This window comes from Euprymna scolopes, chromosome 16, assembly GCF_053919585.1.
Source record: "Euprymna scolopes isolate OS-2025 chromosome 16, ASM5391958v1, whole genome shotgun sequence".
NCBI classification, from domain to species: domain Eukaryota; kingdom Metazoa; phylum Mollusca; class Cephalopoda; order Sepiida; family Sepiolidae; genus Euprymna; species Euprymna scolopes.
This window is the reverse complement of record NC_136497.1, coordinates 40,479,425-40,493,763: the sequence shown is the minus strand read 5'-3', so window position 1 is coordinate 40,493,763 and position 14,339 is coordinate 40,479,425. Positions and strand designations below refer to the sequence as shown.

The 14,339-nt window shown below is 30.1% G+C and overlaps 1 protein-coding gene across 4 annotated transcripts in view; it reads right to left on the bottom strand.

Moving 5' to 3' along the window:
* LOC145295921 (uncharacterized) overlaps positions 1 to 14,339 on the bottom strand; it is a 299,082-nt gene that overhangs the window by 138,718 nt on the left and 146,025 nt on the right. For all 4 annotated transcript variants that reach the window (XM_080141733.1, XM_080141734.1, XM_080141735.1 and 1 more), the window contains exons 4-8: positions 12,675 to 12,738; positions 4,213 to 4,347; positions 3,487 to 3,577; positions 2,935 to 3,029; positions 881 to 943 (exon numbers count right to left, since the gene is read on the bottom strand). In XM_080141733.1, coding sequence (XP_079997859.1) covers positions 881 to 943; positions 2,935 to 3,029; positions 3,487 to 3,577; positions 4,213 to 4,347; positions 12,675 to 12,738 — 448 coding nt within the window. The remainder of the gene's footprint in view (positions 1 to 880; positions 944 to 2,934; positions 3,030 to 3,486; positions 3,578 to 4,212; positions 4,348 to 12,674; positions 12,739 to 14,339) is intronic.

The following is a 14,339-nucleotide window of genomic DNA, read 5'->3' as shown; positions in this document are numbered from 1 at the left end:
TATGTATACTTATATATATGCTTTTGTGTGTAACAAGCTAAAATCTGGATTACAATATAATTGGGGATTAGATAATCAGCTGCCTCAAAAACTATGAAGAAGTATCAATTTTATAAATTGTCAAGTTGCACTAAAAAACTAGAAAAGCTAATATTAATATTTTCACACAAGATAGATTCTAAGGACTTGATGGTTGATATAACTCAGATTGTCAATTGGGATTGACTGGCCATGCATATGTAACTCATCAATATTTCTGCAGTGAATGGAAAGAGATTCTTATAGTTCTCTAATAGTTAACTTATGCTTGGGCGATGCAAGACATCTTGCTAGTCAGAAAGAATGACTAGCATTGTGATACTCCTGTTCCAGTCTACTAGAATATGAATTTTAATAAAAACATACAGCAAGTAGAAAACAGCTTTGAATCTTTGATATAAGTTAAACTGTCACTTGTTGAAGTCTGCTGATTGCTGCTATAATTTATCTCCCAGGTAAAAGCTAAGTGTCGTACTCCTACAAGTTGTAGTGTCTACTTTGAGATATTCACTTATTTAACAATCTTGAATCATAGTTAATACCTATACATTTAACGGCAGTTACTAACACTTATGCTTAGCACTTACCTCAATATACAAGAATAAATAAGTTATTGCACAAAGCAAATAGTTTCTGTTTTATGATCTTGAAATTATATCTTTCTTTGCAAACTCGTCCAAATCAAAGGTTGCCATGACAGTTTTGGAGGAAATTACAGATGAACATAAAACAAAATTGTTAAGTAGGAATTAGTGTAGTTTGCGACTTCCATATTAAGCTTTAGATTCATATTCTGATGATGGTTTCATATTAAACTGGAGATTAATTATAAATTACTAACCTGATACTGCCCATGCCGCTTCCCATACCATTTCATCCATTTAAGAAAGACTTTGTCCATGTTCTGAAATTTCATGAAATTTATAAAAAAAATTATGGCTTCATTCAAAAATAATTGTAAAATATATAAAAATGTCCAAACAAGAAAATATAGGTACATTTTTTATTATTTCATTTTAAATAGAAAACCAACAAATTATTTGTTTACCATGATTGTATTCCTGCATAATAAAATTTGCCTATCTTTTAAGTATTTGCTGTAACAGTTTCATAGTATAGAAGATACTGTCAACAAGAATATGTGTGATAAATTCAGTAAAGAGCATAAAAAAAATCTCAGTGTTCATATTCTAAACTGGAGATAAATTTTATTAATTGTTGAAGAAAAAAGACAAGTTTCTGTTTTTTTGATAATTTTAAAGAAAATAATATTATCCCCCTCATTGCAGTTTCTATGTGAACAAGTTCTGGTTAACTGTTAGCTTTGTTGTGAATAATGTTACATATTTGAATAACAAGCAGCGCGTGCGTGGTCCCCCACTTGTGCTGCATGTGATATGACGCCACAAAAAATAGTGAAGAAATGATGAATGTGAGAAGTGTGAAGGGTCAATGTTGCCTTCACATTTTCGCCAAGTTTCAGAAAAATCTAATGAATGGAGCAAAAGTTTTGAGGTAAAAAGTGTCATTTGTTTGCAATTTTGGTGAATTTGTGGCTGAATCCCGGTGAAAACGGACAAACAATGCAGTTTCATGCCTTAAGACATGTATATTTAAATTCAGCACCATGGAAAACTACTATATAGATATACATATCAAGTTTTTGAGTAATATGAAAAAAAAAAAAAAAAATACAAAAAAGGCATGTTTTTTTAGCTCTAAAAGTCCCAGAGGGGTGCGAACCAGAATTTTGCCAGGGTCACCCATACTGAATTTATATTAAGAACAATAGCCTCCACATTTTAGGAAAATCTAATGGATGGATCAAATGTTATAGAGCAAAAAGTGTAATTTTTGGCCATTTTAGGGCATTTTTTGACCTCTTGAGCCTGCCAAATCCCAGTGTAAATGGATAACGGTGCAGTTTCAGGCCTTAACACATGTATATTTGAATTGACCATCGTGAAAAACCACTATATAGTCAGAGATAAAGTTCTTGTTGAGAAATATGAAAAAACAAAAGGTGCTTTTAGCACTGGAAGTCCCCGGGGACGCGAACCAGAATTTTGCCAGGGTCACCCATACTGAATTTATATTAAGAACAATGGGTTCCACATTTTGGCCAAGTTTCAAAAAAAGCTAATGGACGGATCAAAAGTTATGGGGTAAAATGTGTCATTTTTGTCCATTTTGGGGCATTTTTGACCTCTTTTGAACCCCTGGGGGTGCAACCGGAATTTTTGTAAAAAAAAAATGTTTTTACTGTGCACATCTATTTAATGAAATAGAATTTGTAACAAAGTTTCAGGAAAAACTAATGGACGGTTATCTGGCAATAGTCCGAACTAACGGATGCACAGACGCTACTGAAAACGAGTCCCTTTCTGGTAAATCAGGAGACCAATTAGAGCTTTTAATAGAGTAATATATTTTTTAAAAAAAGTAATCATATTAAAATAGTTCTAATTAATTCATTTTCCAATTTGGATGAATTTAGAAATAGTTAAAACAATTACAAAAACTCTTTAGTAGTTTATATAAAATATATTTAGGAAAGTTTCATTTAGATACTTCTATTTTTTATTTTTAAATCTGACAGTATATTTATCAAAACAAGAGATAATCAATCTTGTTGACGGCTGGCGTGTGAATCGGCTAAAACAATTGAAAAGAGAAAAATGGTAAATATTAATAATTCATTTCATACTTAACATTTTATGTGGTAAGAATATAAAAATAATCTTCGGTTTCACAGGTAAATACTGTAAAAATTTTTAGTAATGAAAGAAAAAAAATTATTTTGTTGGAAAAGTAATTTAGGCAAAAAACTTTACTTTGCTAAATCAATTTAAAAATAAGAAATTTGTAAAGAAATAAAAAGATAAGTGCACTTACAGAAGCGTAAGTTGCTGGCCACTCAGATTTTTCAATGCCATAGCACATTTTACATGGAGTTGCAGCAGATACTTGGAGAACAACTTGACCAACACCTAAAACCAATGTTTAACCAATATTTTTAAAGTTGCATTCAAAACATGAAAAAGTTTATATAGAGAAAGAAAAATAATTTTTAAGTACAAAGCAATATGTTCAAAACAAAAAATCCTCTTAAATGTTTGTTTAATTAAAATTTGTTCTTACAAGAGAACACATTCTACAATGATTTTCAGGAAAAACTTATATGCATTAGAATAAGAATTTGATTAGAAAATATGAAAATCAAAAAACTATATTGCATAATGAATGATAAAAAAATAGTTTACAGAATTGTAAACAGAATTGTACCACAATCACAAGTCTTATAAGAAAAAAAGAAAAGAAAAAAGAAACAAATTTCATCAATAAATATTAATCACAATAGTTCAGATTTATCTTTATAGTCTGCTACAATTTTTATATTAAATAAAAAAACTAGGGGAATTATAGGATAAATGTATTCCTTCTTACCACTTCCCAAGTCAATGAAGAAATCATCTTCAGTGAATTGAATCGAGCTGATCATCTGATCAACAAGTTCAAAAGAAGTCTCTCCATAAACCTACAAAAAATAAAAATAAATAAATAAATAAAAAATAAAATCATTTAAACATTCATACAGATAATATGGACATTAAAAGAATACATTAAGACATCTTGAATTGTTTTTAATATTTTCTTTCAATTGTGTATTTTATTAAGGGATTTTTTAAAATATAAAAACAAACTCACATTTAAAAGAGCTCTAAAATCGAAAACACTATTTAATAAATAAGCCCAGCGAGTGAAATGTTTTAGCCGAAATTTCCAACAAGCTGTGATCACTGATTGAATATTTTTTTAAAATTGAGAAAATCTGAATTTCTGACTGAAATATATTTTTTTACTCTTGAAATAAAAACGATTTGATAGGGAGATTTTTTTAAAGCATCGAATTTATGATTTAAATTACTTTTTAAACAAATGCAAACATTTTAAGAGTTCATATAGCAGTATACAATATCAAGTAAATTATAAAAAAATCATTAACTCAAGATTTGTTATTTTTTCTAATTTTCTCCATAATTTTTGGTCTACACAAATATTTTTCACTGATAAGTAAGTATAACCATAAGTTTTCCTGTCATTTTATTTTGAACTGTCATATTTTACATGTATCTCTTTATAAAGAAGCACTCAAATACTTTAGTTACTTACCTCAGGTGAAAATGGTTCATACTGATTAAGTTTCTCAGGATCAGTGACTGCTTGGTTGTAACATTGCTGTAAAATGTGTTTTAGTAGGTTTGTAGACGGCCTGTTGTTTAAGTGATTTGGACGGGGTGTTCCTTGCTGCAAAATAAAGATTTTACATTAAATACTTATTCAAAATTTCTAGCTTTCTTATGACATTCGCAAAAATATAGAAGCCATAAAATATGAAATTTTTACAGAAAAAAAAATTTCTCAAATATCATAATATAGATAATAATGAAATATATATTTTGCAGATTGCAGTTTTGTCTTTTCAAAACTCATCAGTGTGGCTAAATGCAGAGCGATTCAAAGCAGAGACACAAATGGTTGGTGTTGTGTATTCTACCAACGACCACAAAAATTTTATATATATATAATTTAGGAATTTAAAATTTGTGATTTGAAAAAGTTAAATTTCAAATATAGAAATTTTATTGTATGCAAGACAAAAAATACAGTATAGTAAAATCTATTTCCTTAACCCATGAGTTTTTGATGTTTATACATCTCCTTGGAGAAAAATATTAGCAAATATTATAAAAGGTTTGCATCTGATTTGCTAAAGGTAATAAACATAAAATTAAATTAAGTGTTTTTAAAGTTTTTAAATCATTTTAGCTACATAGAATAAGGGAAATTGGATATTGATGCAGCAAAAAAAAAGAAAAAAAAAGAAAGGATATTGAATTTCCAATCGAAAGTGTATGCTAAATCCTATAATGGAAGTTCTTGGTATTCGGCAGGTAAAAAAAACCAATGCGTATTGTAATAAATCCAAGGAAGCTGGTAACAATCTAATATATACATATTTCCAGTATTTTTTTTAGTTTGAATGGATATCCGGCAAATCTTTGATTATATCAATTTGATTAAATTTTTTTTCACACATCATTTTCAAAATTCAGTTTTCAATCAATTTGTGAATAAAAACGAAATGATATCTGTAGACAGACAAATAAAATTAAATTAAAATTACATGAAAATGATTAAATAAAATGGAAATAATTAAATAAAAGAATTGTTTATCAAACCAAAGCAAAATAGTCTTTAAAAATCAGATGCAGTTTTTGTTATCAAGATTATATTTGTAAGTCAACACAAGTGAAAATGTTATGTTGTTAAAATCGCAAAATTTAAATTCTATCCTTTAGAAATAAGGAAAGTGAGGGGGAGAAAGAAAAATAAAAATAAAAAATAAAGGAAGCATCTAATTTATTAATCTTGAATATGAAATGTCTAGACAGGATTTGACAGGATTCAAAATAGGTCAACGTTCAAGCTTAGAGTTGTTGTGGCTCAGTGTGGTTCAAAATAAAATAAAGTTCATGTTTCTTATATGTATAATTGCACAATACTCTTGGGTATAAAATATTTGGCAATTTCTAATAGATGCACTCTCAAAACAAAGATGGTGGAAATAGATACAGTTGATGCAAATATGGAATGGAAGCCACCAAGCATGAAACGAAGCACGAAACCATACAGAAACACCTCATTTCATAAAAAACTATCCCAGTTTCAACACTTGTGTTAATATATTTAATATAAAAAAAAAAAAATCTCCATTTATAGAAATGTAAGGAATAAAAATAGTTTTGTATGCAAAGTGCAAAATCATGTAGGGTGTTTTGTTTCAAGAAATTGTTTTTGTTTTGACTATCTCTTTCATGATAGCATAAGTAAACTTTAATTTTTACATTTCTTTAAGTGTTTTTGTTTAACACTTGTTTCATTACAAAACAATAAAAAGAACATAAAAATTATTCAGTAAATATTTACTAAAGTAAAAAATTTATTCAGATTCAAACCATTGTTAAAAAAAAAAAAAAAAAATTATGCAAAATATAATCAAGTATTACATATTTTTGTAAAGTAAGCTACATATTTATACTAAAACAAAGTCCCATTTACAATAGTAAATAGAACATTTTTATATCAATTTAACAGGTCTTCTGTGTGAAAGAAAAAAGTAGCCAGGTCTTTATTTTCTTACAATTCAAACATTTTGTTCAATAAAAATTACAATTCTTCAGCAATTTGTGTCGCATTATCCACTTTATTATTATTATTTTTTTTTTAAATGGTGAAGTTAACATATGGCCATGAAGGCAAAAATGAATAGTTAAAATTATTTTTTCCTAACAATGTTATAAACTGATATAGCGTTGGTTATAGTGTTCGAAATATATTGTGGAAAGAGAGTATTCAAACCCAGCAAAAATGTTAAAATAACAAATCAAGCAATGTTTTTTGTTATTTACATGAAGATTTATAGCATCTTATCGTTGGAGTACACACAGAAAGAAATTTTAAAGAAAGGGAAGAAAATGTGGCAGGTTTGCCATTTATTTGCACAAATACTTCTGAACCTTTTCAAAGCCTATATCAAATATAAGGAACTAAATTTGGTAATCACCGTTATGTCACTGAATGTAAATAGAAGTTTAAAATAAGAACTTTTTCACAAATAAAATAAATAGTATAAGAGTTTTAAATATAGAAATAATTTCATCCATTAAAAAAAAATCTGTTTGTGAAAAAGTTTTGCTTTTAAAAACTGGATGAAATTTTTATATTCCTATTATTATTTGTGAAAAATTCTTATTTAAAATTTAACTTCTGTTTACATTTAGTGACATAACAGTAATCACAGAATTTAGTTCCTTATACTCGATATAGGGTTCGAGAGTATTTGTACAACTAAACAGAAAACCTGTCGAAAATGTCTAGTCAAAGTAAACTGAAGGGGTGGGGGGGGGGACTATGGTTTCACATGACCGGTGATTAATTTCCTTAAAAAAAAAAAGGATCAGTTCATTAAAAATGAACTAAAATAATTTATTAAATAAAAATTTCCTAGATTATAATTAAAAGGTGATATAAAAACATGCTTGTATCTGATTAAGATTCTAGAGTGAAATTTCAAGTCAGTAAATTAGTTTTTTAGATTACATATTAGTAACATACGAACAATTACACTTATTTATATAACACAATTTAGACCATGCTGCCCAGGAGTTTTTTCTTTCCTTTTACAATCTTTATTTCGCATTCCCAACCCATCAGCTTATTATTATGCAACATTGACAAATCCAGAACTTTAATTCATTCAACTAGCAATTTCTTGCTTATTTCTAGGCCAATAAAAAAATATAGATACATATATACTAGCAGGCCACAAAATATATTTTAATTCTTAAAAAAATAAAAAAAAAAAAAAAAAAAATGAAGTGTAAAAAAAAACCCCAAAACGAAGAAACCGAGATTTGTGCATGCGACTATTGTTTTTTCTAAACAGTCCATTTCTTGTAAGTAAAATAAAAATATGAGCCGAGAGAGAAAAAAAAAAAGATTGAAACCAAAACCTAAAGACAGCAAGTCAAGTATGACAATCATTAAGCCAGCTTGACATGATCTTTAAAAAGTATTTTGAAGCTATTTACCAACATAAGTAATCTATCATGTAAATAATTCACACATGCGCATTCATGAAACAGTTGACAAATAGATAAAAAATTTTATGACAGTTTCTTAAATATTAATTGAGTTTTTTATTTTTTTAAATTACAAGCTATTTTATGTAAAGAAATGTCAGAAAAAGAAAAAACTAAGGTCTACCACTTCTTTTGCTTGCTTACCTTTTGAAACTATCTTTTATTCTTGAACTTTGAAAAAATGTTTTTAAGTCTGTTGATTTGTCTAACATGTAGTCACTCACACACTCGCACGCAAATAACGAACCATTATTCACCCCCCCCCCGCATCTTGAGAAAAAAAAAAACAATCTCTCAGCAACGGCACAAATTCAAATACGCCACACACATTTTGTGCCCGAACGAGTCACGCGACCTTTTGAGCACGGCATAAACATCTATGTCGACCTGTCCGTGTTGGACATTAAACACGCATACGCCCAACAATTCCTCCATGTGGATATGGACTTGTTATCCTGATGGACTCTTTTTACCCTTGTAGATCTCTCTGCTAAGTAAGCAAGAAAAAGAACAGTTTTCTTCTTTATATAAAAAACATTTAATTACCTCAGTCAAGAAAACAATCCTTTCTGTTCATTTATTTACCTTTGTGTAATCACCTTTTTGCTGTTGTTTATTTATAAAATAAATGTGGTTCATTTAAATCAGAAGGAGGTGTTGTTTCATTCTTTTTTTTTTTATTTGTTTGGGGCGAGGAAATTTAATCTCACTTAAATTTCTGACCCTCACTACAAAATTGGTGACACCCGAACGCGAGATGAACACGCATTTCCTTCTGTACAGAATTTGGTGATACCCGATCGTGAATGAGACACTCACACCCTTCTGCATCCTACAAAATTGGTGACACTGCAGACGTCTGTCTTACCCACTTCTCGCCGACGTGAAAAGACCAGTAGTTTAAAGATGTCCAAATCACTTTCGGAACCAAATCATGCAAAATAAGAGCATATCCATCACATTCGGAAATATCTCCAACCACCATGCGACTTTAAATGCGAAAATAGCAATAATTTCATTTTCATGCGTCCACACAGAGGGGACATGCGTATATACACACACGCAACTCGTGTTATCTCATCAACAAATCATCTTAACAACACTGTTGTTTTTTTTTTTTTTTTTTTTTTTACTTCATATCAAAAGTCAAGCTCAACTGGTTACAGTATATCAACCCTTTTACAACGACATGTTACGGCATATCAACTCTTTCTGACATCAACTCACAAAGATGTTCACCAAACACTGTAAACGTCTGGATCTCACAACGACTCATCTCATCCCACGCCACTGAAGTTCCCCAGCCAACATGAGTAAGCTGCATTATGCACATTGATACACTCATCCCTGGGCGTCCAGACTCGTACCGACCCACTAAGTACACCAATCGATCACCTGAACAACGTCGACCCTGTTCTCTTAAAATTACCGATATTTTGCGAATAATCGCTAAAAAAAAATCGAAGATTAAACAACTTGATTTTCTACGAATTGAACGCTGACGACAGCCAATTAGCGCCAAAAACACACAGACCTCCTATGGAATAACGGTCATGTAGCTAACACGTCAAACAAACCGCCAACTGACAGAATTGTACCTACATTGCCAGCGGTCATCCAACATTTCAGAAAGAGCTCATTATCACTTGCACCTCAGATTCTTAAACAGTCCTGATACGTTACACGCATGCATAAGCACGACTGTCGCATTTCTCCCACAATGCCGATAAACCATGCGTATGCTTATACGATGCCATTCAAGCCATTGATACCACCGATCTCTAACAGATTGCAGCCAAACCAAGGAATGAGAACGAATTATTACAGAGTTCTTGACTTCATACAAGGCGTAAAAAGTCAAGCTCTGCAAACAATACTTTTCGAACGTTCTCCGGCAACAAACCTGAACCCTCATGGATTTTCGCCACACGCTTCAATAACAACCGACATTGAACTCACACCAGTTTGAGTTAGCTGCTCCACACACACTAAAAACTCCACAACTGGTCGTTCGTTGATTCAACCGACGCATCCAATGAACACGAACGATGCACACCGACCTTGTGCAAACTCACTTGCATTCGCTTTCAACCCAACAACGAACAATCATGTAAACCCGAACATTCTCAACCAACCATGTCTGACATTTCTTACATCCTTCCTTACCTACAGGAAGCTTCAACATATTTTGACATATTAAAAAAAACAAAAACAAAAAAAAAAAACAGTTTTATATCTTTTTTTCAATCTGGGGTGAGTATTTGTACAGTCACTCACACGCACACACGCGCATGCAAATAACGAACCATTATTCATTGCTATTCTGTTCATTTATTTACCTTTGTGTAATCAGCTTATTGTTGTCTTTATTTAAAAAATAAATGCAGTGCATTTGAATCAGAAGGAGGTGTCGTTTCATTCTCATTCTTTTTTTTATTACTATTTGTTTGGGGCAAAGAAATTTAGTCTCACTTAAATTTCTGACCCTCACTACAAAAGTCTTCACTTGAAGATGCACCATTCTTCAGAAAAGCCAGTGTAGATTAGCCATACAAAGGAGATCTTATTTGGGCTGTAGATATTTTGAATATTTAGTCAGGGTTTATTGGTAGGGAAAAGTATCCTCATGTCAAGTTGTCCTGGCAAACTCCTGTACAAAGAGAGACCTCAGACATTTGAGGATAGTGTCTAGCAAGCATTCAAGAACTAGTTATCTAATATTATGTGTGTGTGTGTGTGTATACACACACACACACTACTATAACTATGGATTATGTTTTTTTTTTTTTTTATCTCAGTACACACTAAATGACGTCACAAAACTATGACATCATCCACTTAAGCATACATATTTTTCAATCTGACATCATCCATTAAAACAGAAATAACTTTTCACTCAAGGGCCATGGGTCATTCATGTGGTCTGTTACTACATGTGTGAAATATTACTAGATGAACTTTTGTAAAAAAAATTTTTTTTTTTTTTTAAATAAATAGCTGTTCTGTGTTATTCACTTTTAATTTTGATCTATGAGTTTTAAATACATTAAAAGGTATTTAAACAAAAGGATAACTTATATTCAGTTTAATGCCTTTTAGCTGAACTGTATTAACTTGTTTTTGTTCGATTTATGGTCCATATTTAAGGGAGATAAAAATACTCTAACAGTGTGTATGAGCATGTGGAAAGTGGGTGGGGGATAGAAAAATCACAAAATAATTTGAGATTTAGAAGAGGGGGATCATTTTGCATATAGATTTAATGTATAATGATAAATTAACTTCCCTAAAACGTTAGAATGGCCTGGAAAATGATGGATTATTTTATATTAAATTTATGTGAAACTAATCTCTCCCTCTAAAGTAATTGTTTTTTTTTTTTTCCTTTCAGCCAAGTTTTAAAGATGTTCACGTGTAATTGCCTCGGGCCCTACCACTAACCCCAAGTCTGAGTGGCATGCCTTCTTTTACAAAGACCTTAAAACCATACATAAAAAAAAACCCAAAAAACTTGGGATTATTTTCCAATAGAAAAAAAAAATTAACTACCCAAAAACGTTATTATGGGCCTAAAATTTAAGATTATTTTACATTACATTTTTATGTTAAATCTTTTTTTTTCTGCCAAGTTTTTCAGCGTGTTCATATGTAATTGCCTAAAATAAAAAAGGGAGGACTGCATATTTTAGGGAGGCAGGTGGGGGGGTGATTTGATCTACAATAACATCCAAGAAATTTTCCAATGTATTCATTTTTAACAGTCATAGTATTAGATTTAAGTTTCTTGTACATTTTTAAAAAATTTTTTAATGGATACATAGAATTTTGACGATATTGTAACATTTATGTGGATTTACTGCAGATTACTTGGAAACTATTAATTTCTGGAGATTTTCAGTACTATATTTTGATTTCTTGCACAAAAATACACTTAGGGGTGGAGAAGACAACGACTTTGCCCGGTTGTAAAATATGCTTAAATATGACATTTTAATTTGTCCAGATTTCGTATATTATAGAGTCGTGATTTTAAAAGTAAAAAAAAAAATATTTTGGTGCCGTCTACTAGAATCGAAACTGAAAGCAAAACTGTGGCATTCAAAGCTGGTGACTTTACTACTGTACCAATGTGACACCCATATAAACTGATTAAAAATAAACTAAGATGAATGTATAAAATGTATGATTTTTTTTTCAATTTTGGCCCCTTAAAAACTTAACAGACTAAAGACCCATGAAAGAATGGTCCATAAATAATCCAATCAGTTGAGGCCCCTAGCGCCGCTCTGCAACTTTTAGTTTCGAAACAGAAAGATTGAAAATATGAAGACATAGTGCCTTTTATATATTAGATTTCATTGCTTAATCTTGTGTTTTAACAATATAACATTTTTACTGAAAAAGTAGTGTAAAAAATGTGACCAAATGCAGTCTTAAGGAGGAAAAAAATATTTAAACATGCAAAGCACAAAAAAGTCATAACTATCATTTTTGATCAAATTTTAAGATTTTTTTTTTAGCTGAAACGCTCTATGCATATTGCCAAGATAGAAGTAATTTCAATTTTTTCGTGTTTATTGCTAATAAAAAGCAACTTCACAATTTGAATGTTTATTTTCATCATGGTGTTTGATTCATTAATTCTATTTAATATTTTAAGTTAATGATTAATTAAGAGAGATTAATGAAAAACATTTTAAAAAGCTTTAGGACATACTAAATCTGATTTTAATGCAAGTGACTTCTAATGAAAAACAGTTTAAATTTTATGAATAAAATCTGTATTACAAAAATACAATGCTTAGAATAATTTCTTAAATGTTTTCAGACGGCAGAAAGGAATATTTCAAGAAGTTTCTTTATTTGAATCTGAAGAATTCAAGTTCAGAAGAAAGAAAAAAAAAAATTAAAAATTAAAAAGGCACTTACTAATTGCAAGATGGTGTCAATAGCCTTGTTGTATCGATCACATAAGCCCTTCATACTCTCATAACTGAAGAGAGAAGAAAAAGATTTGTCAGCTGAAATAGGAAACTCATTTGTACAAAAGAACAATAATTGAAGATAACAGCTTAAACAAGTATAAAAATGTCATTAGGAAAAAATCAGTTGAAGAGCAGCAACAAGGAGTAAGAATTTGTTCAATGAGAAATGATCGAGATATTCTCAGATAGCTTCTTAATGGATACTTTTTCACAATGCAGTTCTACGATTTGAAAAAACTAAAATAGCTAAAACAATGTAAAAAATAAAGAATCGGCCATTCCATGTCAGGTATGTTACAGTTCGGAAGGGTCTTCAGCAATAATTATTTAAAATCGACCTTAGAGAGATAAAAAAAAAAAAAAAAGGAACAAACCAAGTTTATATATTATATATATATATATATATATATATATATATATATATATATATATTACTAGCATTTCAGCCCGGCGTTGCCCGGGTGGTTGGAGGTGTATGTTGAGAAAAAAAAAAAAAGAAAAAGCGGTCAATTTTTTAAAACTTTGACCCCTATTATGTCCCCTTAACATTTATTGTTTTGGACTCAAATCAAGTTATTAAGTTATATCCATGTCCAAGGAACCTATATCTAAAATTTCAAGTGTTTAGACCCACAATTGGCGGAGGAGTTTGGTAGAATTCTCAAAGGTCAAATCGTTGAACTTTGACCCCTTGCTCGGGTGTTTGGAGGTGTATGCTGTGCAAAAAAAGCAAAAAAAACAAAAAAAATGGTTAATTTTTTAAAACTTTGACCCCTATTATGACCCCTTAAAATTTATTGTTTCGGGCTCAAATCACTTTATTAAGTTAGATCCATGTTCAAGGAACCTATATCTAAAATTTCAAGTGTCTAGACCCAAAATTGTCGGAGGAATTTGGTAGAGTTCTTAAAGGTCAAATCGTTGAAATTTGACCCCTTAACAGCCAAATTTCTGGCTGACACCCGTCACATCGATTTTCCCAAATCTCAGTACCCGGTATTTCAAATTTCGAGTCTATAGACTAAAAATTGACGGAGTTATTGCGTAGGGAAATGTACACAGACAGACAGACACGTTCACTTTTATAGATATATATATATATATTATATATATATATATATATATTATATGGAAGAAATCAGGATGTGCTTTATTATTTTCAACCTAAAATTTCTCAAATCTTTTATAGCATTGTATGAGTTTAAATCCATTGATTATTGAAGATTTTGAAATTATATTTTGGCATGTAACACATGTAACATCGCGTGTTACAAATTCAAAGTGTTTTTTCAAGAAGAAAAAAAAAATAGCTAGATTATTTTTTTTGCTATTATTTTGTTTGCAGTAATATACTAGCTCATAACTAGAAAGGATTTTTTCTTTGGGGTTTTATTGAAAAATGAGAAAAAAAAAGTCGATTAAGTGTCACGTATGTTACATGAACACAGAGCTAACTTTATGAAAATTTAATGTAAAAATGATTAATAACAGAAACTCAGGGCCTCAATTATTTTGAAATCTATATATGCCTCAATCATGAAAAATATAATTAAACATAATTCTATGTTATTTATTAGTAAAAATGAATGCCTGAAAAATAGGCAATTCT